At 45.2% G+C, this 26,634-nt stretch overlaps 1 protein-coding gene across 1 annotated transcript in view; it reads right to left on the minus strand.

The window, feature by feature from the left end:
- ttll9 (tubulin tyrosine ligase-like family, member 9) overlaps positions 1-26,634 on the minus strand; it is a 90,263-nt gene that overhangs the window by 41,222 nt on the left and 22,407 nt on the right. The window contains exons 6-8 of the mRNA XM_080205103.1: positions 25,970-26,038; positions 12,618-12,708; positions 6,218-6,258 (exon numbers count right to left, since the gene is read on the minus strand). Of these exons, the coding sequence (XP_080061229.1) occupies positions 6,218-6,258; positions 12,618-12,708; positions 25,970-26,038 (201 nt within the window). The remainder of the gene's footprint in view (positions 1-6,217; positions 6,259-12,617; positions 12,709-25,969; positions 26,039-26,634) is intronic.

Consider the following 26,634-nt stretch of genomic DNA (forward strand, 5'->3'; position numbering starts at 1 on the left):
GACACAGAATTTGGAAAGTCCTTTGTACCTGGTCTGATCTGCATGATCTGTATACAACTGACTTTTGTTCTGGACTCCTAAACAATTGAATCTACTCTGTCACTTTGTAATTTAAATATGTGCATGCGCATGGATTTGTGTGTGGGCTTGCATGTGTGCATATGGATTTGTGTGTGGTCTTGAGTGTGTGGGCTTGCGAGCATTTGTATGGATTTATGTCTGGTGTACAAACTCTTCAATGCAAGGATGAGAACTGGAACAGTTTTATTATTATTTAAATGAAATGTTAAGCACAACAAATACAAATCCCTTTTTTTTGAAAGCCCTTGCAAGGAAACCTGTTTATGTGTCTTTTACAGTCATGGTTTAAACAGTTGTACACTCACTGATTTGTCAAGCGTATTAACTCCAACAGCTTGTTTTGGGTTTATTCTTTCAGTCAGCAGCACATCTGCTTGAGGCACATCTTTTTTTGACCCATCACCATTCCCTTTGGCCCAGAAAACTAACTCCTATGTCATTCAATCTTTGTTGTTTATAACCCTATCACAGATCTGTTGTCCTCGTCCAACCCATCCCTTGATCAAAACCTGTTACATTTCTAACTTTGCCAATTTCCAGTGAGAGGTATGACTCCAAACAGTGAAGAATATTTATTCCCTTTGATCCCAATTGGCTGTCATCCTGCATCCAGAATTCAGCTGTTTTGACCAGGCTTTAATGAAGTCAGAAACTCAGTGGTCCTGCAAGAACCCAAATGGAGCATCAGTGAGCAGACTGCTGCTGCGTTAGTGCCGCTTGAAAGCACTGTCAATATCATCTTGCACTGATGGGACAATAATTGGATTTGTCCTGCATTTTATGGATAAGATATACCTGGGCACTTTTCCACATGGTCAGGTAGACAAAAGTTTGTAGCTGTTCATCATCTGCAATCTCTACCCTTGCTTCTCTCAACAACCTAGAACACATTCCATCAGGCTCCAAATACCAACCTTTTGAGCACCTCCTTTTTTTTAACCTATTTTTGTTTCATCCAATATCCCAGCAACTGTTTTTTCAGAGACTGTAGATGTCACTTGCTGGGCCAGTATTTATCGCCCCCTAATTGCCCTTGAGAACTTAATGGTGAGCTACCTTCTCCATGTGTTGCAGTAATACCCACAGTGCAAAGGGAGTTCCAAATTTTTGACCCAGTGACAGTGAAACAATGGTTCCAAGTCAGGATAATGTATGGCCTGGAGGGGAATTTGCAGGTGATGGTGTCTGCTGTACTTATCCTTCTACGTGGTAGAGGTTGTGAGTTTGGAACGTGCTGTCTAAGGTGCTGTCTTGGTGCGTAGCTATAGCAAATCTTACTTATGGTACACACGGCTGCCACTACTCATCAAGCGGGCTGCTTTGTCCTAGATACATAGAGCTTTCTAAGTGTTGTTGGAATATTGGTTCATAAGCTGCAAGGAGACAGTACGAGGTAATCATAGAATCATAGAACCCTACAGCGCAGAAAGAGGCCCTTCGGCCCATCGAGTCTACACCGACCATAATCCCACCCAGGCACTACCCCCATATCCCTACGTACTATTACCTACAAACTATAATCCCTCTAACCTAAGCATCTTAGGACACCAAGGGGCAATTTCAGCATGGCCAATCAACCTAGCCCGCACATGGCCAATCAACCTAACCCACACCCGCCCTAATCAGCAGGAGATTTCCTTGTTCACCTTTGACCTGAAGCCATGAGGTTTCATGGGGCCCAGTGTTAACGTTTAGGCAACTCCCTCCTGACTGTATACCACGGTGCCACTAGCTCTGCTGGATTTGATACAATGGTGGGACAGGACATACCTCAGAATGGTGATGCTGGTGCTGGTTATTAAGAGTTAAGAGTTGAGTCAAACACATTGCTGTGGATCTGGGGTCACATGGAGGCAGATCAGGTAAAGACAGCTGAATTCCTTCCCTAAAGGACATTAGGGAACCATGGGTTCTTATGACACTCATTTCATTGTTACTATCACAATCACTGAGATGTTTTGTAATTCCAGATTTATTAGCTGAAAATAAGTCCCACCAACAGCTAATGTTCTACAGGCATTCAAAGCTATGACTATAGAACATTAGCCCTTAGCCTCCAGATTACTGCTCCAGTGATATTATTATAGCCCCCATAGTTTTGCATTATCCTCTTGCTCAGTTAATCACAATGCAAAATAATTGTTTTGTATCATGACCACACAGCCTCCACTACAGAATAATAGAAACCCTACAGTTCAGGAGGAAGCTATTTGGCTCATCAAGTCTGCACCGATTACAATACCACCCAGGCTCTATCTCCGTAACCTCACATATTTACCCTGCTAATCCCTCTAACCTACACATCCTGAGACACTAAGAGGCAGTTTGGCATGGCCAATGCACCTAAACTGCACATTTTTCGACTCTGGGAGGAAACCAGAGCACCCGGAGGAAACCTACGCAGACACAGGGAGAACGTTCAGGCTCCAATCCAGGAATCAATCCCAGATCCCTGGAGCTGTGAGGCAGCAGTGCTAACCACTATGCCATCATGCCACCCACACCCCCACCCTCTCACCCCTACCCCCCCCCACCTCCCCAATCCCTGTGCCACTGTGCTCTCCATTGATCTCCATTTTAGTTCTTAATTGACCTCACCAACGTAGAACAATCCTTCTACTAAATCACAGAATTGTTACGGTGCAGGAGGCCACTTGGCTCATCATGTTCACATTGGGTCCTGAAACGAGCATCGTGACTTACTGCCTTTTCCCTGAACTCTGTTATTGCTCCTATTCAAGTAATCATCGAATGCCCCAATGAGTACCTTGATTGAACCTGCCTCCACCATACTTCCAGGCAGTGCATCCCAGGCCCAACCACTCATAAGAAATACTTCCTCACATCACATTTCTTCCTTTTACAAATCACTCTTGTTCTTGACCCTTCTACGAGTTTCTCTCTCTCTTTTCTGTTCAGCCCTGAACATTTTTAACAAGTCTCCTCTTAGCCATCTTCTCTCCAAGGGGAACGCTTTCTTCAATCTATCCTCATAACTGAAGTTTCTCATTCGTGGAACCATTCTTGTAAACCTCTTCTGCACTCTCTTCAATGTATTCACGTTCTTCCTAATAACGTGGTGCTCAGAACTGTGCACAATATTCTAGCTGGGACCTAACTAGTGTCTTGCACAAGCTCAGCATAACCTCCTTGCTCTTGTACTCTTATTAATAAAACAGAGAATACTATATCTTTTTAACTTCTCCCTCCACCTGCCCTACTGCCTTCAATGATCTATGCACATATATACCCAGGTCCCTCCATTGACTCTCCATTTTCTTCCTCCCAAAATGCATCGCCTCATACTTTTCCACATTGAATATCATCTGTTACCTATCTGCTCACTGCACCAACTGTTCGTAGTCCTTTTGACAATCTACGCTGCCCTCTTCACAGCTTGCAATGTTTCCAAGTTTGGTTGTTGTAGTGGAAATTTTCCTTGCTTCTTGACTGTGGTAGAGAGAGACTCAACAAAATTCGTTCCAACAAAACAACTTATCTTTATTTCCGAAAAACTACATGCAGTATTGGCAAAATCTTGGAAACAGAGAGCAGTCTGCACAAACTGCTGAATCTATCCCAAGACCGCATCAGCTACAAGAATCAATTCAATAGTTATACCTTTTTCTTATCATAGAACATAGACATAGAACATAGAACATAGAACATCAGCTTACATGACTTCAGGAATTCAATTAGTAATACAAGCAGTAATACATCATTAATTGTATTATGATCCAGTGACCTCTGAGAACTCTTTGTCTCATCAATAATATCATTATCTTGTCCTTTAGATAAAACAGAAGAAGGTCGATGACTCCGTCATTTCTGACCTTATCTCGCCTCACTCATACATCACTAAGTCATGTGGAATCAGCCTTATCAGGTCTTGACCTTCTCGGTCTTATTCATGTCTTACGTTATGCGAGTCAGTGTTCTTTATTTTGTTCCAAATACTTGACCAATTTTCCCATCATGCCACTATTTCATTCATAACTTCACACTGTCTCCTGCACACCAAAATACAGATCATTAATATTTATCAGGAAAGGTAAGGGTCCTTCATATGTTACCCATCCAGTTTACACAGGTGACATCGCCCCTGGACCAGTTCCAGTGTCCCAGGAATCTAAAGCTCTCTCTCCTGCATCATCTTTCCAGCCATGCATTCATCTGCCTTATCCTCCTATTTCTGCATTTCTCACACTTGGCATTGGCAGTTTTCTGGAGATTTTTTGAGGTCCTGTTTGCTAATTTTCTACTTATCTCTCTAAATTCTGATGGCAGGACCCCATCTCCCTTCCTACCCAGGTCACTGATACCAATGTGGACCACAACCTCTGACTGTTCACCTTCTACCTGAAGAGTGTCCTGCAGCCTGTTGAGGGTATCCTTTACCCTGGCACCAGAGTGACCACATCCTGCAGTCATGTCTATGGCCACAGAAATGCTTGTCTGTTCTCTTAACTAATGAGTCCCCCATAACTATTTATCTTCTCAACTTCTTCCACCGCTTCTGTACAGCCGAACCCCTTGTGATGCCACAAACCTGGCTCTGATTGCAGGAATCAGTTCCTTCACCAGCTTCCAAAATGGAAAAAACTATTTCTGATTTAACATGCCAACAGAAGAGCACTGGATTCCCATTTTTATTGTTGCAGTCTATGTGGTGATTGATTGATGATGCTGACGATTTCTGAGTTTCAGTCCAGGTCCATGTGTAGCAAGGCCTGGACAACACTCAGGCTTTAACTGATACATAGCAAGTAACAGTTGCATATTGGGTTTTTACAACAATCAATAATAGTCTCACGGTCACAGAAATCTCAAGCCACGTAAGTGCCAGAAAATTACTATACTAACAAGAGAGTATCAAACCATCTCTCCTTGACATTCAACAGCATTACCATTAGAATTGGTCAGAAACTCAACCAAATCAACCACATAAATACTGTGACTACAAGAGCAGGTTAGAGGCCAGGATTTGGAGTGAGTAACTCATCTCCTGACTTTACAATGTCTGTCAACCATCAAAAAGGCACAAGTCAGGAGTGTGATGGAATACTCTTTCACTTGCCTGTGAGAACAGCTCCAACAACACTCAAATAGCTCGACATCATCTAGGACAAAGCAGTACACTTGATTGGTACCACATCCACAAATATTCACGACTGCCAGCACTGACGCACAGTGGCAGCCATGCATATCATTAGCAAAGTTCACTGCAGTGACTCACCAAGCTTTCTTTGACGGCACATTCTAAATGTGTGACCACCTAGGGACAAAGGTGGCAGATCCTTGGGAACATCACCACCTGCAAGTTCCTCTCCACATCATCTTGACTTGGAAATATATCGCCAATTCTTCACTGTCATTGGGTCAAAATCCTGGAGCTCCCTCCATACCAGCACTGTGGGTATACCTACACCACATGGTCTGCAACAGTTCAAAGTGGTGAGTACAACCGCCTTCTCGATGGTAATGATGGATGGGCAATAAATGCTGCCATTTTCAATGAAAGAGTAAATGTAAAGCTCCTCAAAGATTCTAATTGGGTTGCAAACAACCCAAATTTGTCCAATTAACAAAAGACTCAACAAACAAATAAGGAGGCTACTTCACAAAGGACAATAAGACCATTCAGGATATTCTCAATTTAACTATGTAGTGAACATGCTATATGATATTATTGTAAAATAATCACTTTTCTTTTTCAGATGTGTGGTAACTTGTACAATTTAGAGATGAGCTGGGAATCCAATGATCATTTATTGCAAGTGGAATGATAATGATAATTGGCTGTAAGAACAGTCTAGAGTGTGTTCAGGTAACTTCACTTGTTAGGACACATATATACCTAGTGTGGTCCCACAGATATGGTGAAAACTACAAGTTTAGAATCTGTCAGATGGGCTTATACACTGCTACCCTGTTTAAAAGTTCACTTTCTGAGATAGCCTTGTACAAATCAGAACAAACATGAAATGGCATTATCAAGTCAGAAATGAAGTAAGCCTTTCCTCAATGTCATTTAAAAACACCTTGCAACTAATCCCAAACCTTAACATTGAGGAATGTTGTCTCTATTTAAATGATTCACAACATGTGAGGGACTTCAGAAAGAAAATCTACTTACAGACGTCACCAGTACATAGACACGTAGATCAAACTTTCTCCCTGCAAATAACCAAAGATCTCATTAGTAAACTGTATACAAACAATTGTAAGTAAATGTGAAAGTTTCTCCAACAGGAGAGAAGCTGGAGGTTAGAAAAGATGTTGGATTGTGTAGTGCAGTGGGTCCCAGCACATGGGCTGGGAAGTGGAAGCCCAGCCACACATTATTGGAGCATTTTCCAATTGACATCACCTAACTGAGCATAGGCGTGTGCGTGTCAGAGTGTGTTAGTGAGAGAGGGAGGTGTGAATGTGCATGTGTTTATGTGCGTATGTTTGTGTGTGTGCGCACGCATCTGCGTGTGTGTGTGTACACAACTGGACTAGAGTTAATGCTGTGCAGAGGAACATGTTGTAGGAGTAGGAGGCCATTCAACCTCATGAGCCTATTTCACCACTTAATAAGATCATGGCTGAACTGCATCAGTGAGTGAGAATGGGGAATGCAGAAAAGGGAGGAAACAGTATCAGAAATCACTAGATAAGCGGGAGAACGAGCAGAGAGATCAATGTGAACAGAGATAAGTCAGAGTCAGAAAACTAACAGCAGAAACCTAAGAAAGAAGATTTACTGTGAGAACATTGCTGTGGAGTCAGCAAATTGGAAACAGGCAAGTACTAGTTTCCTTTGTACTTTGTACTGATGGAGAGATTTCTAGGGACTTTAGTGAGGTAGGTCTGGTTAGCTTTTTACTATCACAGTTCTTCAGAAGTCAGTTTTTTTGTCCAGCTATGTCCTCTCCAAAAGAAAAGAGCAGGACAAATTCAATTTGGCCAGTTAGATTTCATTAGATAGGAAAAGGGAAGAAGTCCTGAAAGGAGAATATAGGGAGTTAGGGAGGGAGTTGAAAAGAAGGACCACAAAGGTCGTGATCTGGGGATTGCTACCTGTGCCACGAAACAGTGAATCGACAGAGTAGGAATGGAATGAGGTGGAAGATAAATGTGTGGCTGAGGGATTGGAGCGGGGGCAGGGATTCAGGTTTCTGGATCATTGGGACCTCTTTTGGGGCAGGTGTGACCTGTACGAAAAAGACGGATTGCACTTGAATCCCTGGGGGACCAATATCCTGGCGGGAAGGTTTGCTAAGGGTCCTGGGAAGAGTTTAAACTAGAAAGGTTGGGAGGTGGAAATCAAATTGAAGTGACTGGGAGAGAGGTTAGCTCACAAATAGAGAAAGCTTGTCGACAGTGATAGGGAAGGAGGGTGCTCAGACCGAAGGTTTGAGATGTGCCTATTTTAATGCAAGGAGTGTTGTGAACAAAGTGGATGAGTTTAGAGCGTGGATCACTACTTGGAAACGTGACGTGGTGGCCATTACAGAGACTTGGATGACTCAGGAACAGGACTGGTTACTTCAAGTGCCAGGTTTCAGATGTTTCAGAAGGGACAGGGAGGGAGGCAAAAGAGGTGGGGGACTGGCACTGTTGATCAGAGATAGTGTCACAGCTGTAGAAAAGTTGGATGCCACGGAGGGATTGTCTACGGAGTCTCTGTGAGTGGAGGTTAGGAACAGGAAGGGGTCAAAAACTTTACTGGGTGTTTTCTATATGCTGCCCAATAGTAATAGGGACGTTGAGGAGCAGATTGAGAAGTAGATCCTGGAAAGGTGTAATAATAACAGAGTTGTCGTAATGGGACATTTTAATTTCCTAAATATTGATTGGAATCTCCCTAGGGTACGAGGTTTAGATGGGGAGGAGTTTGTTAGTTGTGTTCAGGAGGGTTTCTTGACACAGTATGTGGATGAGCCTACAAGAGGAGAGGCTGTACTTGATTTGATATTCGGAAATGAACCTGGTCAGGTGTCAGATCTCTCAGTGGGAGAGCCTTTTGGAGATAGTGATCATAATTCTATCTCCTTTACAATAGCATTGGAGAGAGATAGGACCAAACAACTTAGAAAAGTGTTTAATTGGAGTAAGGGGAATTATGAGGCTATCAGGCAGGAAATTGGAGGCTTAAATTGGAAAGAGGTTTTCTCAGGGAAATGTATGGAAGAAACATGGCAAATTTTCAGGGAATATTTGTCTGGAGTTCTGCATAGCAAGTTCCATTGAGACAGGGAAGTTATGGTAGGTTACAGAAACCGTGGTGTACAAAGGGTTTAATAAATCTAGACAAGAAAAAAAGAAAAGCTTACAAAAGGTTCAGAGAGCTAGGTAATGTCAGAGATTTAGAAGAGTATACGGCGAATAGGAAGGATCTTAAGAAGGAAATTAGGAGAGCCAGAAGAGGTCATGAGAAGGCCTTGGCAGGCAGGATCAAGGAAAACCCCAAAGCATTCGACAAGAATGTGAACGGCAAGAGGATAAGATGTGAAATAATAGGACCTATCAGTATGACAGTGGGAAAGTTTATATGGAACTGGAAGAAATAGCAGAGGTACTTAATAAATATTTTACTTCAGTATTCACTATGGAAAAGGATCTTGGTGGTTGTAGTGCAGACTTGCAGCGATTGAAAAGCTTGAGCATGTAGGTATTAAGAAGGAGGATGTGTTGGAGCTTTTGAAAAGCATCAAGTTAGGTAAGTCGCTGGGACCGGATGGGATGCACCCCAGGCTACTGTGGGAGGCGAGGGAGGAGATTGCTGAGCCTCTGGCGATGATCTTTGCAACATCAATAGAGACAGGAGAGGTTCCGGAGGATTGCTGATGTTGTTCCTTTATTCAAGAAAGGGAGTAGAGATAGTCCTGGAAATTGTAGACCAGTGAGTCTAACCTCAGTGGTTGGTAAGTTGATGGAGAAGATCCTGAGAGGCAGGATTCATGAACATTTGGAGAGGTATAGTATTAAGAATAGTCAGCATGGCTTTGTCAAAGGCAGATCATGCCTTACGAGCCTGATTGGATGTTTTGAAGATGTGACTAAACACATTGATGAAGGAAGAGCAGTAGATGTAGTATATATGGACTTCAGCAAGGCATTTGATAAGGTGCCTCATGCAAGGCTTATTGAGAAAGTGAGGAGCCATGGGATCCAAGGGGACATTGCTTTGTGGATCAGAACTGGCTTGCCCACAGAAGGCAAAGAGTGGTTACAGATGGGTCATATTCTGCATGGAGGTCAGTCACCAGTGGAATGCCCCAGAGATCTGTTCTGGGACCCTCACTCTTTGTGATTTTTATAAATGACCTGGATGAAAAAGTGGAGGGATGGGTTGGTAAGTTTGCTGATGTCACAAAGGTTGGAGGTGTTGTGGATAGTGTGGAGGGATGTCAGAAGTTGCAGCGTGACATTGATAGGATGCATGACTGGGCGGAGAAGTGGCAGATAGAGTTCAACCCAGATACGTGTGATGTGGTTCATTTTGGCAGGTCAAGCAGGATGGCAGAATATAATAGTAATGGTAGGACTCTTGGCAGTTTGGAAGATCAGAAGGATCTTGGAGTCCGAGTTCATAGGAAGTTCAAAGCAGCTGCGCAGGTTGAAGCTGTGGTTAAGAAGGCGTATGGTGTGTTGGTCTTCATTAATCGAGGAATTGAGTTTAGAAGTCTGGAGATAATGTGGCAGCTATATAGGACCCTGGTCAGACCTCACTTGGAGTACTGTGCTCAGTTCTGGTCGCCTCATTACAGGAAGGATGTGGAAGCCATAGAAAGGGTGCAGAGGAGATTTACAAGGACGTTGCCTGGATTGGGGAGCATGCCTTATGAGGATAGGTTGAGTGAGCTCGGCCTTTTCCCCTTGGAGAGACGAAGGATGAGGGGTGAACCGATTGAGGTGTATAAGATGTTGAGAGGTATTGATCGGGTGGATTCTCAGAGGCTTTTTCCCAGGGCTTAAATGGTTGCCGCAATAGGACACAGGTTTAAGGTGCTGGGAAGTAGCTACAGAGGAGATGTCAGGGGTAAGTTTTTCACTCAGAGAGTGGTGGGTGTGTGAAATGGGCTGCCAGCAACGGTGCTGGAGGCGGATTCGATAGGGTCTTTTAAGAGACTTTTAGATAAGTACATGGAACTTAATAAGATAGAGGGTTACAGGTAAACCTAGTAATCTCTAAGGTAGGGACATGTTTGGCACAACTTTGTGGGCCGAAGGGCCTGTATTGCGCTGTAGTTTTTCTATGTTTCTAAGTGTGAAGTGGTTCATTTTGGCAGGTCAAATAGGATGGCAGAATATAATATTAATGGTAGGACTCTTGGCAGTGTGGAAGATCAGAAGGATCTTGGGGTCCGAGTTCATAGGACGCTCAAAGCAGCTACGCAGGTTGAAGCTGTGGTTAAGAAGGCGTATGGTGTGTTGGCCTTCATCAATCGAGGAATTGAGTTTAGGAGTCGAGAGACAATGTTGCAGCTATATAGGACCCTGGTCAGATCCCACTTGGAGTACTGTGCTCAGTTCTGGTCGCCTCATTACAGGAAGGATGTGGAAGCCATAGAAAGGGTGTAAAGGAGATTTACAAGGACGTTGCCTAGATTGGGTGGCATGCCTCATGAGGATAGGTTGAGAGAGCTCGGCCTTTTCTCTTTGGACAGATGAAGGATGAGGGGTGACCTGATAGAAGTGTATAAGATGTTGAGAGGTATTGATTGAGTGGATAGTCAGAGGCTTTTTCCCAGGGCTGAAATGGTTGCCACAAGAGGACACAGGTTTAAGCTGCTGGGGAGTAGGTACAGAGGAGATGTCAGCGGTAAGGTTTTCACTCAGAAAGTGGTGGGTGCGTGGCGGGTGCATGCCGGGGCTGCCAGCAATGGTGGTGGAGGCAGATTCAATAGGATCTTTTAAGACACTTTTAGATAAGTACATAGAACTTAATAAGATAGAGGGTTATAGGTAAGCCTAGTAATCTCTAAGATACAGACATGTTCGGCACAACTTTGTGGGCCGAAGGGCCTATATTGTGCTGTAGTTTTTCTATGTTTCTACGTTTCTAATCAGCCATGATCATGATGAATGGGCAGAGCAGGCTCAGAGGACCAAATGGCCTCCCCATTCCATGAAGGAATGAAGATAAAAGGTCTAAAGTGAGAAGCCTGGTGTGGGCAGGTGTTGATGATGGACTCACTGATCTGATCAATGAATCAGGCTGTTGTTGATGGGTCAACACAGTAAGAAGTCTCACAACACCAGGTTAAAGTCCAACCAGTTTATTTGATAGTAAACCCACAAGCTTTTGGAAATGCTGTTCCTTCGTCAGGTGTGTGGGTTTACTATCAAATAAACCTGTTGGACTTTAACCTGGTGTTGTGAGACTTCTTACTGTGTTTATCCTATCCACATTGATGGGTCACCCATCCTCCTGGCTTATTCACTGGGGCAGTGTCACCTCTGCCCTACCCCAGGAGCAGTGCAGAGGCAGGAAGTGGTGGGACCAGGGCACTTGGTGCCACCCTTCATGCATGAGTGCATTCCTGATTGAATTTTGAGCAGTCCCCATGGCTGGGGAACAGGCCTCTGGACCAGCAATTCCATTAGTTTAGCGTCCCAGATTGCCATGGACTGCCTTTCCATAGAGGAAAAGCACAAGGACGGCAGCTCGGTGAACTTCTCACAGTGGGCATGTTTTTCCAAGTAGCGCAATATGTTGTAAATGTTCACCAAAGCCCTTGTGGAGAAGCTAAACAAACAGCCTGGCACTCAAGCCCAAAGGGAGGTTTCCAATTCAAGACACTTAGATGCCCTTTCCTAGGGTAGAATTTCAAATACTCAGGGACATAAGTTTAATGTGTGGGGAAAAACTTAGAGGAGCTGCATGAGCAAGTTTTTTTACACAGAGGATGATGAATGTCTGGACCGAGCTGCCTGGGGAGGTGGTGGGACCAGGTACGGTAGCCTCATTTAAGGGCAACTAGAATGAACACATAATAGAATGGGAATGGAAGGATATGGACTCTGTAAGTGCATACGGTTTTAGTTTAGGCAGGCATCATGATCAGCGCAGGCTTGAAGGGCCGATAGGCTTGTTCCTGTGCTGTAAAGTACTTTGTTGTTTGTTCTCTCAATCATAAACAAAATGATAGATGGTGTCATTAATTTGCTTTTTACATTTTCTCAGAGAACTATTTGTCTGTGTGAGTTAGTATCAGACTGGAGACACGTGCATGTGTTGGTCTGACAGAGGTGCGTGTTTGTCTGTGTGAGTTAGCACTAGGTTGGAGACGTGTGCATGTTAGCCATGGAGAGTTATTACCAGACATATGTGTCTGCGTGCATGTGCGCACGTGTGTGTGTGTAAGTTATCAAGGTTTCAAGCACTGCACTTTTCCATGAAAATTTTCCCTAAATCATATTTCTTAGGTAAAACATTATAACTCTTAATGGAACCATGTGCTGAACTTTGCTCGGTAACACTCCTGTGAAAGCTGATGCTAATGCAAACATTTATTTTCTGTTTGAGGGATAAGATACAATACCTCCAATCAGGTAGGGGTTCTCAATATAGCGCTGTACAACATAACTTTCCACAGCAACTTCATCTTTAGTGTCATCAGCACGATTCCCATCCTGGAAGATAGAGACTCATTTTGATATCATTTGGTAGATAGACCTTTTCATTAAAATATAAACAGTTAAGGAGATAGAGGGCAGAATCTTCTCATAAGAACTCTAAGTGTGTGGGACCTCTGTATGTTTTGCTCAGTTGAAAGGCTTCATTGTAATTTGTGCTATGTTTTAAGCTAATTTAAGCTAATTTGGCCACATCAGCTTGGAATTCTGGGTCCAGCCTGGAAACTTAGCTACATTCTCTGAAAGTAGAATGTAAGGTAAATAAGCTGGCTCATAAGGTAAACAGAAGCTTCCATGATCGCAGCTGCAAGTGTTTTTGATGCAGTGACATAGAATAAAGAACAAAGAGCAGTACAGTACAGCACAGGAGTAGGCCGTTCGGCCCACAAAGTCTATGCCAATATAGATGGCTCTCTAATCTAATTTCTTGCCTCTAAGTGGTCCATATCCCTCTATTCCCTGCCTATTTGTGTATCTATGATGTGGAGGTGCCAACGTTGTACTGGGGTAAACACAGTAAGAAGTCTCTCAACACCAGGTTAAAGTCCAACAAGTTTATTTGGTAGTAAACGCCACTAGCTTTTACAGCGCTGCCCCTTTGTCAGAACTCCCTACTCTCCTGACGAAGGAGCAGCGCTCTGAAAGCTAGTGGCATTTACTACCAAATAAACCTGTTGGACTTTAACCTGGTGCTGTGAGACTTCTTACTGTATTCGTGTATCTATCCAGATACTCTTGAATGTTGTTACAGAATCTGCTTCCACCACCACCTCCGGCTGCGCGATCCAGGCATTCACCACGCTGTGTGAAAAACTTGCCCCGAACATTTCTCCTAAACTTTCCCCCCTCACTTTCAACCTATGCCCCCGAGTAATTGACTTTTCGACCCTGGGAAAAAGACTTTGACTATCCACTCTATCCAAGACTGTCATAATCTTGTAAACCTCTATCATGTCCCCCCTCATCCTTCGACACTCCAACGAAAACAATCCTAATGTGTGCAACCTTTCTTCATTGTCTATGTCCTCCAAACCAGGCAACATCCTGGTAAATCTCTTCTGCACTCTTTCCAATGCATCAACAGTGGTGTGGCAACCAGAATTGTACATAATACTCCAAATGTGACCTAACCAAAGTCTTATACAGCTGCAACATGATTTTCTAATTCCTATACTCAATGCCCTGGCCAATGAAGGTCAGCATGCCAAATGCCTTCTTGGCCACCTTGTCCACCTGAGTTGCCATCTTCAGGGAACTGTGGATCTGCACACCTAGATCCCTCTGGATACTAATATTTTTAAGAGGGTGTATGGGGTGTCAGGGAGGGGTAGTACCTCTGGTGGGGGAACATATTGCATCCTTTTCAAGGCAGTTTGTCCACCCTTTGTCCTACCTGGCACTGAGTTCTCACCTGTGGCTCCCTGTAGCTGTTTGCATGCGACAGCAGCCACACTCCGGGCAATGGCTTCGATAAGCTGACTAAATCAGGTGAGGGTAGCCGACGGGTCTCAACCCTCAGTGAGATAGGGAGATGTCTATCCCAGCATGTGAAGACAGACTCCGGCGGATTGAGCGGATGAGATCAATGGAAGGTCCAACAGTCAAAGCAGTGGTCTTTGCAAGCATCGTGGAACGCGAAGAGCAGGATAAGATACAAAAGACATCCTGGTCATCCACTGCGCCTAGTCCCATCTCCAGCCATCGTGACTCTCGTCTTGCCACTGGATCCAGATGGGAATTGAGAAGAGAAAGTGAGGCTGACGCTGCATAACTCTCCCTCACTTTAATCCAAATCAAGTGCTCAACACCATCATCATTATCATCATCCTGTTCAAACTTTGAAGTCCTGTGGCGATGGGTGAGCGACGAAGCAGGTGCGGATAGAGCTGTAGTCATGGACCTGCACGCAGACGGCTCAGGTCTAATGGTCATTTTCCGCTGACTGAACCAGCAGCAAAACTCAGCGTCTACCTGGGCGACTAAGCAGTCCTCTTCAGGAATGCACTGCTCACCTCTATAGAATGAGGAAGGGTCTAGAAAAGATACCCTAAACATTGCCTGCTTCGCTACATCCTGGCCAGTTTACCATGGCTGGCAGGGATCCCATCTTGCGGTCAAAGAAACACAATAAAACACAAGATGACACCGCTCACCACTGGCACTTGGAACGTGCGCATGCTTCTGGACAACAGACAGACCAGAGAGAAGAACAGCCTTAGTTGCCAGACAGCTTGCAAGATACAACATTGATACTGCAGCCCTGAGTGAAACTCGTCTTGCCAACGTAGGTCAGATGACTGAAACTGGAGGTGGATACACTTTTTTCTGGAGCGGTCGCGGCAGCGACGAGTGTCGTGTTGCTGGGGTTGGATTCACCATCAGGAGTCACCTTGTTCGGAAACTTGATAGTCTACCCAAGGGTGTGAATGACCGGCTTATGACATTGCAGCTTCCGCTACAGAAGTCAAACCCCCTGATCACAGCCTATGCCCCTACAATGAACCCGGACGAGGTGAAGGACAAGTTCTACGAAGAACTAGATGCCCTACTATCAGCAGTGAGCAGTACCGACAAGCTGATCTTGCTTGGCGATTTCAATGCAACAGTAGGTTGTGACTCTGCAATCTGGCAGAGAATCATTGGGAGGCATGGAGTGGGTAAGTGTAATAGTAACGGCCTACTCTTAATGAAGACCTGTGCAGCACACGACCTCCCCATCACTAACACAACCTTCTGTCTGCCTACCCATAACAACACCTCCTGGATGCACCCCCGCTCTAAGCATTGGCATGTTATCGACTATGTCATTGTCAGGAGAAAGGACAGGCAGCATGTCAGAGTGACCAAGGCCATGTGTGGTGCTGACTGTTGGACAGATCACAGGCTCATTGTCTCCAAAATGAGGCTCTGCATCAGGCCGAAGAGGCAACCACAAGGAAGCAAGATTATGAAAAGAATCACTGCGGCCAACCTAAAGAACCCCAGCATAGCTTCGGCACTGCTGAAGACTTAGAAATCAAGCTTGCTGACCTACACCTCAGGCAGCGCAGAGGACGAGTGGGAACACGTCAGGGATGCTGTCCATTCATCTGCACTGAAGATGCTTGGGCCCTCTACGCACAAGCAGCATGACTGGTTTGATGAGAATGATGAAGAGATGCAGGGTCTACTTGTTGAAAAGCACCATCTTCATCGGGCCTGTCAGAACAACCCATCATCAGCTGCCATGAAAAATGCTTTTATTAGTGCTTGCAGGACAGTCCAGAATAAACTGCATAAAATGCAGGATGCCTGGCTGAGCGCCAAGGCAGATGAAATACAGGGATACGCTGATAGAAACAACTTGAAGTGGTTCCATAAAGCCCTCAACACTCTCTACGGACCTCAATCTCTTGGGAGATCCCCCCTCCTGAGTACAGATGGTACAACTCTCATTACAGAGAGGGCTCAGATCCTGCAGAGATGGGCTGAACACTTTCAAGCCATCCTCAACTAACCGTCATCTACTAAAGATGAGACAATAGACAGGATTCCCTAGGTCGATATCAACAGCGCCATGGATTACCCGCCGGTAGTAGCCGAAGTCACGAAAGCTGTCAGCCAGCTATCCAATGGCAAAGCCCCTGGGGCAGATGCCATACCCACAGAGATCTACAAAGCTGCTGGTCCTGCACTTATCGAGAAGCTCACCGAGTTGTTCCAGTCCTTTTGGAAGCAAGGATCCATTCCTCAGGAACTTAAAGTTGCTTCCATCGTACATCTGTACAAGAGGAAGGGCAGAAAGGCAACAACCACTGAGGAATCTCGCTGCTCTCCATCACAGAAAAAACCCTCGCAGGAGTCCTGCTAAATCATCTGGTCACTCATCTGGAGCTGGACCTGCGTCCAGAGTCACAGTGTGGCTTCTGCAAAGGTCGTGGGACCACAACATGATTTTTGCTGCGTGCCAACTTCAGGAGAAGTGTCAGGAGCAGAATCGCGAGCTCTACACAACCTTTGTTGACCTCGCGAAAGCCTTCGACACTGTCAGCCAACAAGGTCTGTGGAGGATCATGTCAAAGTCGGCTGCCCCCCCAGATTCATTCAGATGGTCCGCCAGTTCCATGATGGCATGATGGCCAGAGTACTGGATGACAGAGAATCCTCTGAGGCATACCCAGTCACCAATGGCGTCAACCAGGGCTGTGTGCTTGCACCCACACTGTTCAGCATGATGTTTACTGCCATGCTGAATGATGCCCTCCAGGACATTGTTGCTGGAATCAGCTTCAAGTACAGAGTGGATAGGAAACTCTTCAACCTGAAGAGACTCCAAGCTATTACCAAAGTGAAGGAGACTGTTCTGAGAGACTTCCTCTTTGCTGATGACTGCGCCCTGTATACTGGCTTAGATCCAGAGATGCAAGTCAGTATGGACAAATTTTCCATGGCTTGATGGACTCACCGTCAACATTAAAAAGACCGAAGTCTGCGCCAGCCTGCTCCTCATGCATTGTACACAGAACCCATAATCACAATCAAAGGGCAGAAACTACAGGCAGTGGACCAGTTCACTTATCTTGGCAGCACCCCCTCCTAAGCAGTGACTATTGATACAGAAGTTAACTGCAGAGTAGCAAAGGCAAGTTTTGCTTTCGGTAGACTGCTCTCCACTGTATGGGAACGTTGAGGAATCAGCCCAGCAACAAAACTGAAGGTCTACAGTGCCACGGTACTCACTACCCTCCTGTATGCCTGTGAAGCATGGACTGTGAATTGAAGGCATGCAAGACAGCTCAACCATTTCCACATGACTTGTCTTCGCAGAATATTACGCATCAGATGGCAAGACAAAGTATCAGACGTTGAAGTTCTCTCCAGAGCAAGTTTACCATCAGTCCACACACTGCAGATGACAGCACAGACTCTGTGGGCAGGTCATGTCATCCGTAAGCCAGACAAGCGCATACCCAAGTAGCTCCTTTTTGGGGAACGCTCTGCTGGAAGACGCTCGCACAGAGGGCAGAAGAAACGTTACAAAGACACACTCAAGTCCTCCCTGATGTCGCTTGACATAGACACGACCATTTGGGAAATGCTGGCACAAGACTGGCCTACCTGGCGCTGCCTCATCCACAAGGTCTGTCAAGCTCACGAAGCAAGGTGCATTGCTGAAGCACAACTTAAGCGCAAGCTGTGCAAGTCCAGAGCCACCAGCACAACAAGTACAATGTCTATACAAGTCTGTCCAATATGTGCCAGGATATTCCATGCCTGAATTGGCCTGATCAGTCATCTTTGGACACATTGCATCCAGCCTCAAAATGACAAATGGTGTCGAGGTCTTCATCGACGACGATGGACGAACAACATTCAATATTTTTAAGGGCTCTATCATTTACTGTATACTTTCCTTTTGCAGTAGGCCTTCCAAATGGCATCACCTCAGTTGTCTGGGTTAAATTCCATCTGCCATTTCTCCGGCCAAGTCTCAAAACGGTCTATATCTCTTATTGTATCCTCTGATAATCCTCCTCACTATCCGCTATTCCCCCAATTTTTGTTATCACCTACAAATTTACTAAACAGACCACCACCTACGCCTTCCTCCAAGTCATTTATATACATTGCAAACAACAGACACCCCAGCACTGATCCACAGAACACCTCCAGTTACAGAAGTACCCTTCCATTGTTACTCTCTGCCTTCTATGCCCAAGCCAGTTTTGTATCCATCTTACCAGCTCACCTCGGATCCCATATTCACCTTCTGAATCAGCCTGCCATGAGAAAGTTTATCGAAGGCTTTAATAAAGTCCATGTATACAACATCCACTGCCCTGTCATAAAAGTCTGAAAACAGGAATGTACCACACTGATTTTTTGGGTGAGTTCAGCAAGGCAATCTTCCCACACTGTCAGTTTTTCTGACCGCTAGGAGGTTGAGGGAGGGACCTAAATACACCGGGGAAGCCACATCAGAGCGCTAGGATATGGTTGCGCAGGGCGCAACGATCTCCCAATGAACTGGGAGACCTCCTGTCACTGCCCCCCACAACACTGGAGCACCACCCCCATCATCAACATGTTCTTCCCCCACACCAACATGGGCTGCCAGCTTTGGCATGACCTTCGAGTCCCCTGGCAGATCCCATATGCCCCCCTCAGGCTCTCCTGCTCACTGTTATGTATGTTGGGATACGGTCTTATAATAGAATGGGTCAGGTGACTGGAATTTGCCTAGCCAGTGTTGTGCTGACTCTGCTAGGACATAATCATGTTAATAAATAGTTCCAGTTAGTTTACTCCCATGTACCTCGTCAGTATATCAGAACTCATGCATAATGATTGGTGACGTGGCTGAGTCACTACCCATGGCCTAACACTGCTGATTTTTCGGGAGACAGAGAAAGATTGATGTCATCCTGGACTCCGAAAATGACACAAATTGTTGAGGTAGATTAAGGGAACAAGCCTAGATGTTGAGGGAAGCGGTAGTGAGGGGACTTGGACCGCATTTGGTGCCACAAAAGCTGGAAAACGGGCTGAAGGCAGTGGTTGCAAGGGCACTCGGGCTACAGTCGAAGGCCAAGTATAGGACAGGGATTTCTCCACCGGGAGCACCGAGACTGTCAGGAAGGAAGCACTTGCGAGAGTATTTGGATTGCAACCAACAGGAAGAATAAGAGAGCACACTCAGTGAGGGGGCGGCGATGCAATGAGTGGCAAAAGTACACTAAAAAGTGGCTACAGAACCCTCACCAATAGAAACAGAAAAGGGTGGGTCAACAAAGATATGCAGAGCTTGATGCTATAAATGGAACGTTTCCACTCTTATTTAAAGCAAATAAGGTAGATGATGAACTCACAGTAGCCGTTTTCTTAAGTAATTTGGGAGTAAAATGTTTGTGACATTAAGAAGCCTCACACAACCTGAGAAAGCTGCAATGCAACCCCCAGTAGAGTTGTGCAAAATACTAAGAAATTATTATGCTCCAAGGCCACTTATGATAGCAGAATGCTTTTGATTTCCTAAGAGAGTGTAATTGGAAGGTGAATCCATCGTGCCATTTGTGGCAGTGTTAAAGAGACATGCTGAGCAATGCGAAATAATCCCACGTATTTACCCTAGCTCATCCCCCTGATAAAAAGGGGCAGTTTAGCACGGCCAATCCACCTAACCCGCACATCTTTGTATTGTGGAGGAAACCGGAACACCTGGACGAAACCTATGTAGACAAATTCGCATTGCTCAGCATGTCTCTTTAACAATGCCAAATTCTGCAAGGCCACTGCATAGGTACAGTGTTCCGGAACTGTCAACCTCTGGCGTGAATAGAACCCGCTCCTCCCGAGCTTTTAATTATATTCATGTTTGTGGGAGATTCAAGTCTGAAGTCACACTGAAATAAAACAAGTGTGATTTACACCAATTTTCTTGTGAATTTGACACTTCGAATTTTTTTGGGAGAATCATGGCCATTACGTCCATGTAGACTTTTAAATGAATGTTGATACTGCCACTTACATTTGTGTGTAAGATGTGTATGTTATAATTGAATTTTGTTAACAATGTAAATGTATTATTTGAGGGAGTTTGAAGTAATAAGGAGGAGTGTTCCGTAGTTACGCATGCTCCTTTAAGAGAATAGGTCAGGTGACCTGGGACTCATGTCCATCCTGGGTGGAGTTTGAATAGTCAGTCTTATGTTGACTGTGCAAGAAAATAGATGCGTTTATAAACGATTCCAGTTTGTTTACTCCCACCTACCTCGTGGTCTTTTATTAGTCTTTACATCAGGCCTCAAACAAAGTAACAATCATCCCGCCTTGTATATCTCATCCCCCCTCTGCATAGCTCCCCACACTTACATATCACCCTTGCACATCTCCTCCCCTACATAAGCCCCCCCTGCCATTCTACATACCCCCACACCATCAAAGCCCTGCCTCCCTCCCCACTCATGCCCCATTCCCTTGGCACTACCCTTGGCACATTCATGGTGCCCAACGAGACCCTCAGCGTGTCAGATAGGCACTGTCAGGTACCATGTTCAATGGGCACTGCACAACCATGCCTCTGACCACCTAAGGGATTCAATTGCCTACGACTCCTCCCACCTCCTCCCCCTGGATATGGCCATGATGCCCCTTGATTCTGGCCAACATAACATCATGGTGGCAATGGGGGCAATATTCCAGGAGGCTGGAAGATGCTGAATATAAGTGTTGCTGAAAGAAAGAGATATGCTTCAAAGCTTTTCATCTTGCACTCATCAGGACAATTCACAAGAATACATATAGTAAAGGAACAATCATTCATACTGCATGAGAAGAGAGAGCTGATTGGTTGGGTAGTGTACTCTGATTGGTAGAGGTGCTGCCACAGGGAATGAACCAGGGAACAGTTAACCATCAAGCTCAGATTCAAATCAGTCAAGTCAACACTGATTGGTCAGCGTACTAAAATAAAGAGTCTCATGTTACCTTTTGTCACACGAGGGGTGGTGAGTGTCTGGAACAAGCTGCCAGAGGTGGTAGTAAAGACAGGCATAATTTTATCTTTTGAAAAGCATTTGGATACTTACATAGGTACAACGGGTATAGAAAGATATGGGCCAAATGCGGGCAATTGGAATTAATTTAGGGGTTTTAAAACAAAGGGCGGCATGGACAAGTTGGGCCGAAGGGCCTGTTTCCATGCTGTAAACCTCTATGGTTCTATGACCTGATAACCCATTAGATAACATGAGGAAATAAACGCGGAATAATACATCTTGACATCTAGTATACTGTTTCTTAATTAGGTTCAGTGTTCCATGAACAGATTGGGTGAATATACCCTCCTACAGAGATCCTGTCTGCCTCTTTCTCACTATTCTATCAGTTTGTCCTGCTCCGTGCCACCTCTACCAATCAACTCCATCATGCTGTAGTCTAAGAGCAACACAAATCAATACACCCACCTGGGAGCAAGTGCTTTGTGCCTGGAAGTCAGGAGAAAGATTCACAGTACCTGCCACACCACTCTATGTGGACTCCAGTGATTTTAAACAAATCTGGACACAACCACTGAAAGAGCCAGTAATAATCAGGACAAACTGCATCATGATGATCCTTTTAAATAGCACTGCCTGGGTGTCTTTGCTGCTACTAAAAACATATTAAGCTGTGTGTGATTAAGAGAGGAAACTACTTGGAGCAATGTCCTTCTGGAGGAGCGTGTAAAGGAGCTGGAGGTGGAGTTAGAGGAACTCCGCATAATTCGGGAGGCAGAGGTGGAAATCGATAGGAGTTATAAGGAAATAGTCACTCCTAAAAATGAGTATTGGGTCACTGCCAGGAAGAGGGGAAAGAAGCAATCGGGGGGACAATCCCCTGGGGCGGTTCCCCTCCAAAATAGGTTTTCGGTCCTGGAGGCTACAGTTGAGGAGGAAACAACTGGGGATAGTCAAAGGGACCAGGTCACTGGGGGTGAGCCTAGTGTGAAAGCTCAGGTGGTTAGGGGCTGTAAACGATTGGGCCTCGTGATTGGGGACTCCACGGTTAAGGGGACAGATAGGAGGGTCGGAAGTAAAGGTAGGGACTCAGGGCTGGTGTGTTGCCTACCAGGGGCTGGGGTCCGGGATGTATCTGAAAAGGTATTCAGGACTCTTAGAGGAGAGGGAGATCAACCCCAAGTTATTGTTCATGTGGGGACACATGACATAGGGAGGTTAAGGGAAGGGGATATTAAGCAGAGATTTATGGAGTTGGGGTGGAAACTAAAGGCCAAGACTGATAGAGTGGTTATCTCCGGACTCTTGCCTGTGCCACGAGATAGTTTAGAGAGGAATAGAGAAAGGGAAAGTTTGAACTTGTGGCTGAGAGGATGGTGCAGGAGGGAAGGGTTCAGGTACTTAAGCAATTGGGGCTCGTTCTGGGGAAGGTGGGACCTCTATAAGAGGGATGGTCTACACCTGAATCAGAAGGGGACCAATATCCTGGGGGGTAAGTTTGCTAGGGCTATGCAGGGAAGTTTAAACTGATTCGGAGGGGGGGGAGGGATCCTGAGTAGAGGGGTTGAAAGTGAGGGGTGCATGGATGGGGACTGCAATGCATGGCATCGCAGGGGTGGGTGGAGCAGGGTTTGAAATGTGTATACTTCAATGCGAGGAGTATTCGCAATAAAGTGGGTGAACTTGCAGCGTGGATCAGTACCTGGGACTTCGATGTTGTGGCCATTTCAGAGACATGGATAGAGCAGGGGCAGGAATGGTTGCTGCAGGTCCCGGGGTTTAAATGTTTTAGTCGAAGTAGAGAAGGAGGTAGAAGGGGGGGAGGGGTAGCATTATTGGTCAGGGATTGTATCACAGTGTCAGAGAGGAGGTTTGATGAAGACTTGTCTGTTGAGGTAGTATGGGCGGAGATTAGAAATAGGAGAGGAGAGGTCACCCTGTTGGGAGTCTTTTATAGACCTCCTAAAAGTTCTAGAGAGGTTGAGGAAAGGATTGCGGAGACGATCCTGGTTAGGAGTGAAAGTAATAGGGTAATTGTTATGGGGGATTTTAACTTTACTAATATTGATTGGAATTGTTATAGCTCTAGCTCGTTAGAGGGGTCAGTTTTTGTGCAAAGTGTGCAGGAAGGTTTTTTGACTCAGTATGTAGATAGGCCAACTAGAGGTGAGGCTATATTGGATTTGGTGCTGGGAAATGAGCCAGATCAGGTGTTGGATTTGGAAGTTGGTGTGCATTTTGGTGATAGTGACCACAATTCGGTTACGTTCACCTTAGTGATGGAAAGGGATAGGCATGAACCTTGGGCCAGTGGTTTTAGCTGGGGGAAGGGTAATTATGAGGCTATTAGGAGAGAATTAGGAAACATAGGTTGGACTAGGAGATTACAGGGATTGGGAACGTCCGAAATGTGGAGTTTTTTCAAGGAGCAGCTACTGCGAGTCTGTGATAGGTATGTCCCTGTCAGGCAAGGTGGAATTGGTAAGGCTAGGGAACCGTGGTGCACCAAAAAAGTTGATTCGTTGGTTAAAAAGAAAAAGGAGGCTTATGTTCAGATGAGACGTGAGCACTCGGATAGTGCACTAGGGAGCTTTAGATTGGCTAGGAGGGAGTTGAAGAGCGAGCTAAGAAGGGCTAAAAGAGGACATGAGAAGACTTTGGCTGATAGGGTTAAGGAGAATCCTAAGGCGTTCTATAGGTATGTCAAGAACAGAAGGTTGGTTAGGGCAAGGTTAGGGCCAGTTATAGACGGCAGAGGGAAGTTATGTGTGGAACCGGAGGAGATTGGTGAAGCATTGAACCAATATTTCTCTTCGGTTTTCACGCAGGGGGACATGGATATAGCTGAGGAGGACACTGGGTTGCAGGGGAGTAGAATTGACAGTGTTACAGTTGATAAGGAGGATGTGCTGGATATTCTAGAGGGTCTGAAAATAGATAAGTCCCCTGGTCCGGATGGGATTTACCCCAGGATTCTCTGGGAGGCAAGAGAAGTGATTGCAGAGCCTCTGGCTCTGATCTTCAGGTTGTCGTTGGCCTCTGGTATAGTACCAGATGATTGGAGGTTAGCGAATGTTGTCCCATTGTTTAAGAAGGGGAACAGAGACTTCCCCGGGAATTATAGACCGGTGAGTCTCACTTCTGTTGTGGGCAAGGTTTTGGAAAAAATTATTAGGGATAGGATTTATAGTTATTTGGAGAGTAATGAGTTGATTGGAGATAGTCAGCATGGTTTTGTGGCGGGTAGGTCGTGCCTTACTAACCTTATTGAGTTTTTTGAGAAAGTGACCAAAGAGGTGGATGGGGGTAAGGCATTGGACGTGGTGTATATGGATTTTAGTAAGGCGTTTGATAAGGTTCACCATGGTAGGCTTCTGCACAAAATGCAGATGTATGGGATTGGGGGTGATCTAGGGAACTGGATTAGGAATTGGCTAGCGGATAGGAGACAGAGGGTAGTGGTTGACGGTAAATATTCATCATGGAGTTCGGTTACAAGTGGTGTGCCTCAGGGATCTGTGTTGGGGCCACTGTTGTTTGTGATTTTTATTAATGATCTGGATGAGGGTATAGTTGGGTGGATCAGTAAATTTGCTGATGACACCAAAGTCGGAGGTGTGGTAGATAGTGAGGAAGGGTGTCATAGTTTGCAGGAAGACTTAGACAGGTTGCAGAGCTGGGCCGAGAGGTGGCGGATGGAGTTTAATGCAGAGAAATGTGAGGTAATTCACTTTGGTAGGAATAACAGATGTGTTGAGTATAGGGCTAACGGGAAGACTTTGAATAGTGTGGAGGAGCAGAGGGATCTAGGTATATGTGTACATAGATCCCTGAAAGTTGGGAATCAAGTAGATAAGGTTGTTAAGAAGGCATACAGTGTCTTGGCGTTTATTGGTAGGGGGATTGAATTTAGGAGTCGTAGCGTTATGTTGCAACTGTACACAACTCTGGTGCGGCCGCACTTGGAGTATTGTGTGCAGTTCTGGTCCCCACATTACAGGAAGGATGTGGAGGCTTTGGAGAGGGTGCAGAGGAGGTTTACCAGGATGTTGCCTGGTATGGAGGGGAGATCCTATGAGGAGAGGCTGAGGGATTTGGGGTTGTTTTCGCTGGAAAGAAGGCGGCTAAGAGGGGATCTTATTGAAACATATAAGATGATTAGAGGTTTAGATAGGGTGGATAGTGATAGCCTTTTTCCTCTGATGGAAAAATCTAGCACGAGGGGGCATGGCTTTAAACTAAGGGGGGGTAGTTATAGGACAGATGTCAGGGGTAGGTTCTTTACCCAGAGGGTGGTGAGGGACTGGAATGCCCTGCCTGCTGCAGTTGTAAATGCGCCTAGTTGGGGGGCGTTTAAGAGGTCTGTGGACAGGTTTATGGATGAAAAGGGATTGGTTTAGGTTAGTGGGTCATTGTTGTTGTTTTTTTTTTAACTGGTCGGCGCTACATCGTGGGCCGAAGGGTCTGTTCTGCGCTGTAATGTTCTATGTTCTATTTAAATGACCACACTGGTTGTCAGAATAGTGTTATAAAGCATGTACAGACAATTGATTGGTGTCATAATCACCATTTTGGAGGTCAAATGGGTCACCCAGCATAGGGAAATTGGCATAAAGGACATGAATTTACCAGTGAGGAAACAGACAGCAGGGAAATCAATTTCACTCCGCACTGAGAAAATGGGCAGCAGAGAGATCGATCTCACTCACAGCAGAGATAAGACACTAAGGACATCATTACACAACCTCCAGAAATTGAAGTAATATTTTCTAGAATATTACCTTTCTCCACTCCATGATATCTTTGAGTTTTCGAAATAGAAAGATTCCTTTGCCTTGTGACCTTGCGACCTAAGTTGAAGAGAAATGCTGTGTCAGTTACTAAGCAGCATGACATGTGAAATCACTAGCTTTCCTCAGGCTGATTACGGGTAGAATGGAACACATCATCTACTTCCTGAAAAATCATTGGCTGATGTATGGCTGTTTGTATTGCACAGGCTCATTGGGCAATTGCTCACTCACCGAGGTGACCTTAAACTACACAAATACTCACATTCTTTACCAATTTCTCAGCTTCCTTTCCTCTACCAGAAAGCAATCTCAATGTATTATCATCATCAGTTTCTCTTTGTACTGTGTACTGGTTAATCTGTGTGGAGATTCACAAAGGAGCTGATCCCACCATGGAACCAAAGTCAATGGCATAAGAGAAGCTTAAATCTTTGAAGAAGCGATGTAGAATCATCAGTTGGTCTTACGTGGCTGTGCAGCCGATTTCAGACCATGGTTTTCCAGAGGGTAGAACATTTTTCGATTTTGTCTTTCTACCTTGTCATTTGTCCATAGCTGCCAGTTCAACAGAAATAACATCACTTGATATCACTCCCCACATACAGTCATAGAGGTTTACAGCATGGAAGAGGATGAGAGGGGGGACTTAGTGG

Source organism: Carcharhinus amblyrhynchos, chromosome 16 (genome assembly GCF_965287045.1).
Source record: "Carcharhinus amblyrhynchos chromosome 16, sCarAmb.v2.hapA, whole genome shotgun sequence".
Classification (NCBI taxonomy): Eukaryota; Metazoa; Chordata; class Chondrichthyes; order Carcharhiniformes; family Carcharhinidae; genus Carcharhinus; species Carcharhinus amblyrhynchos.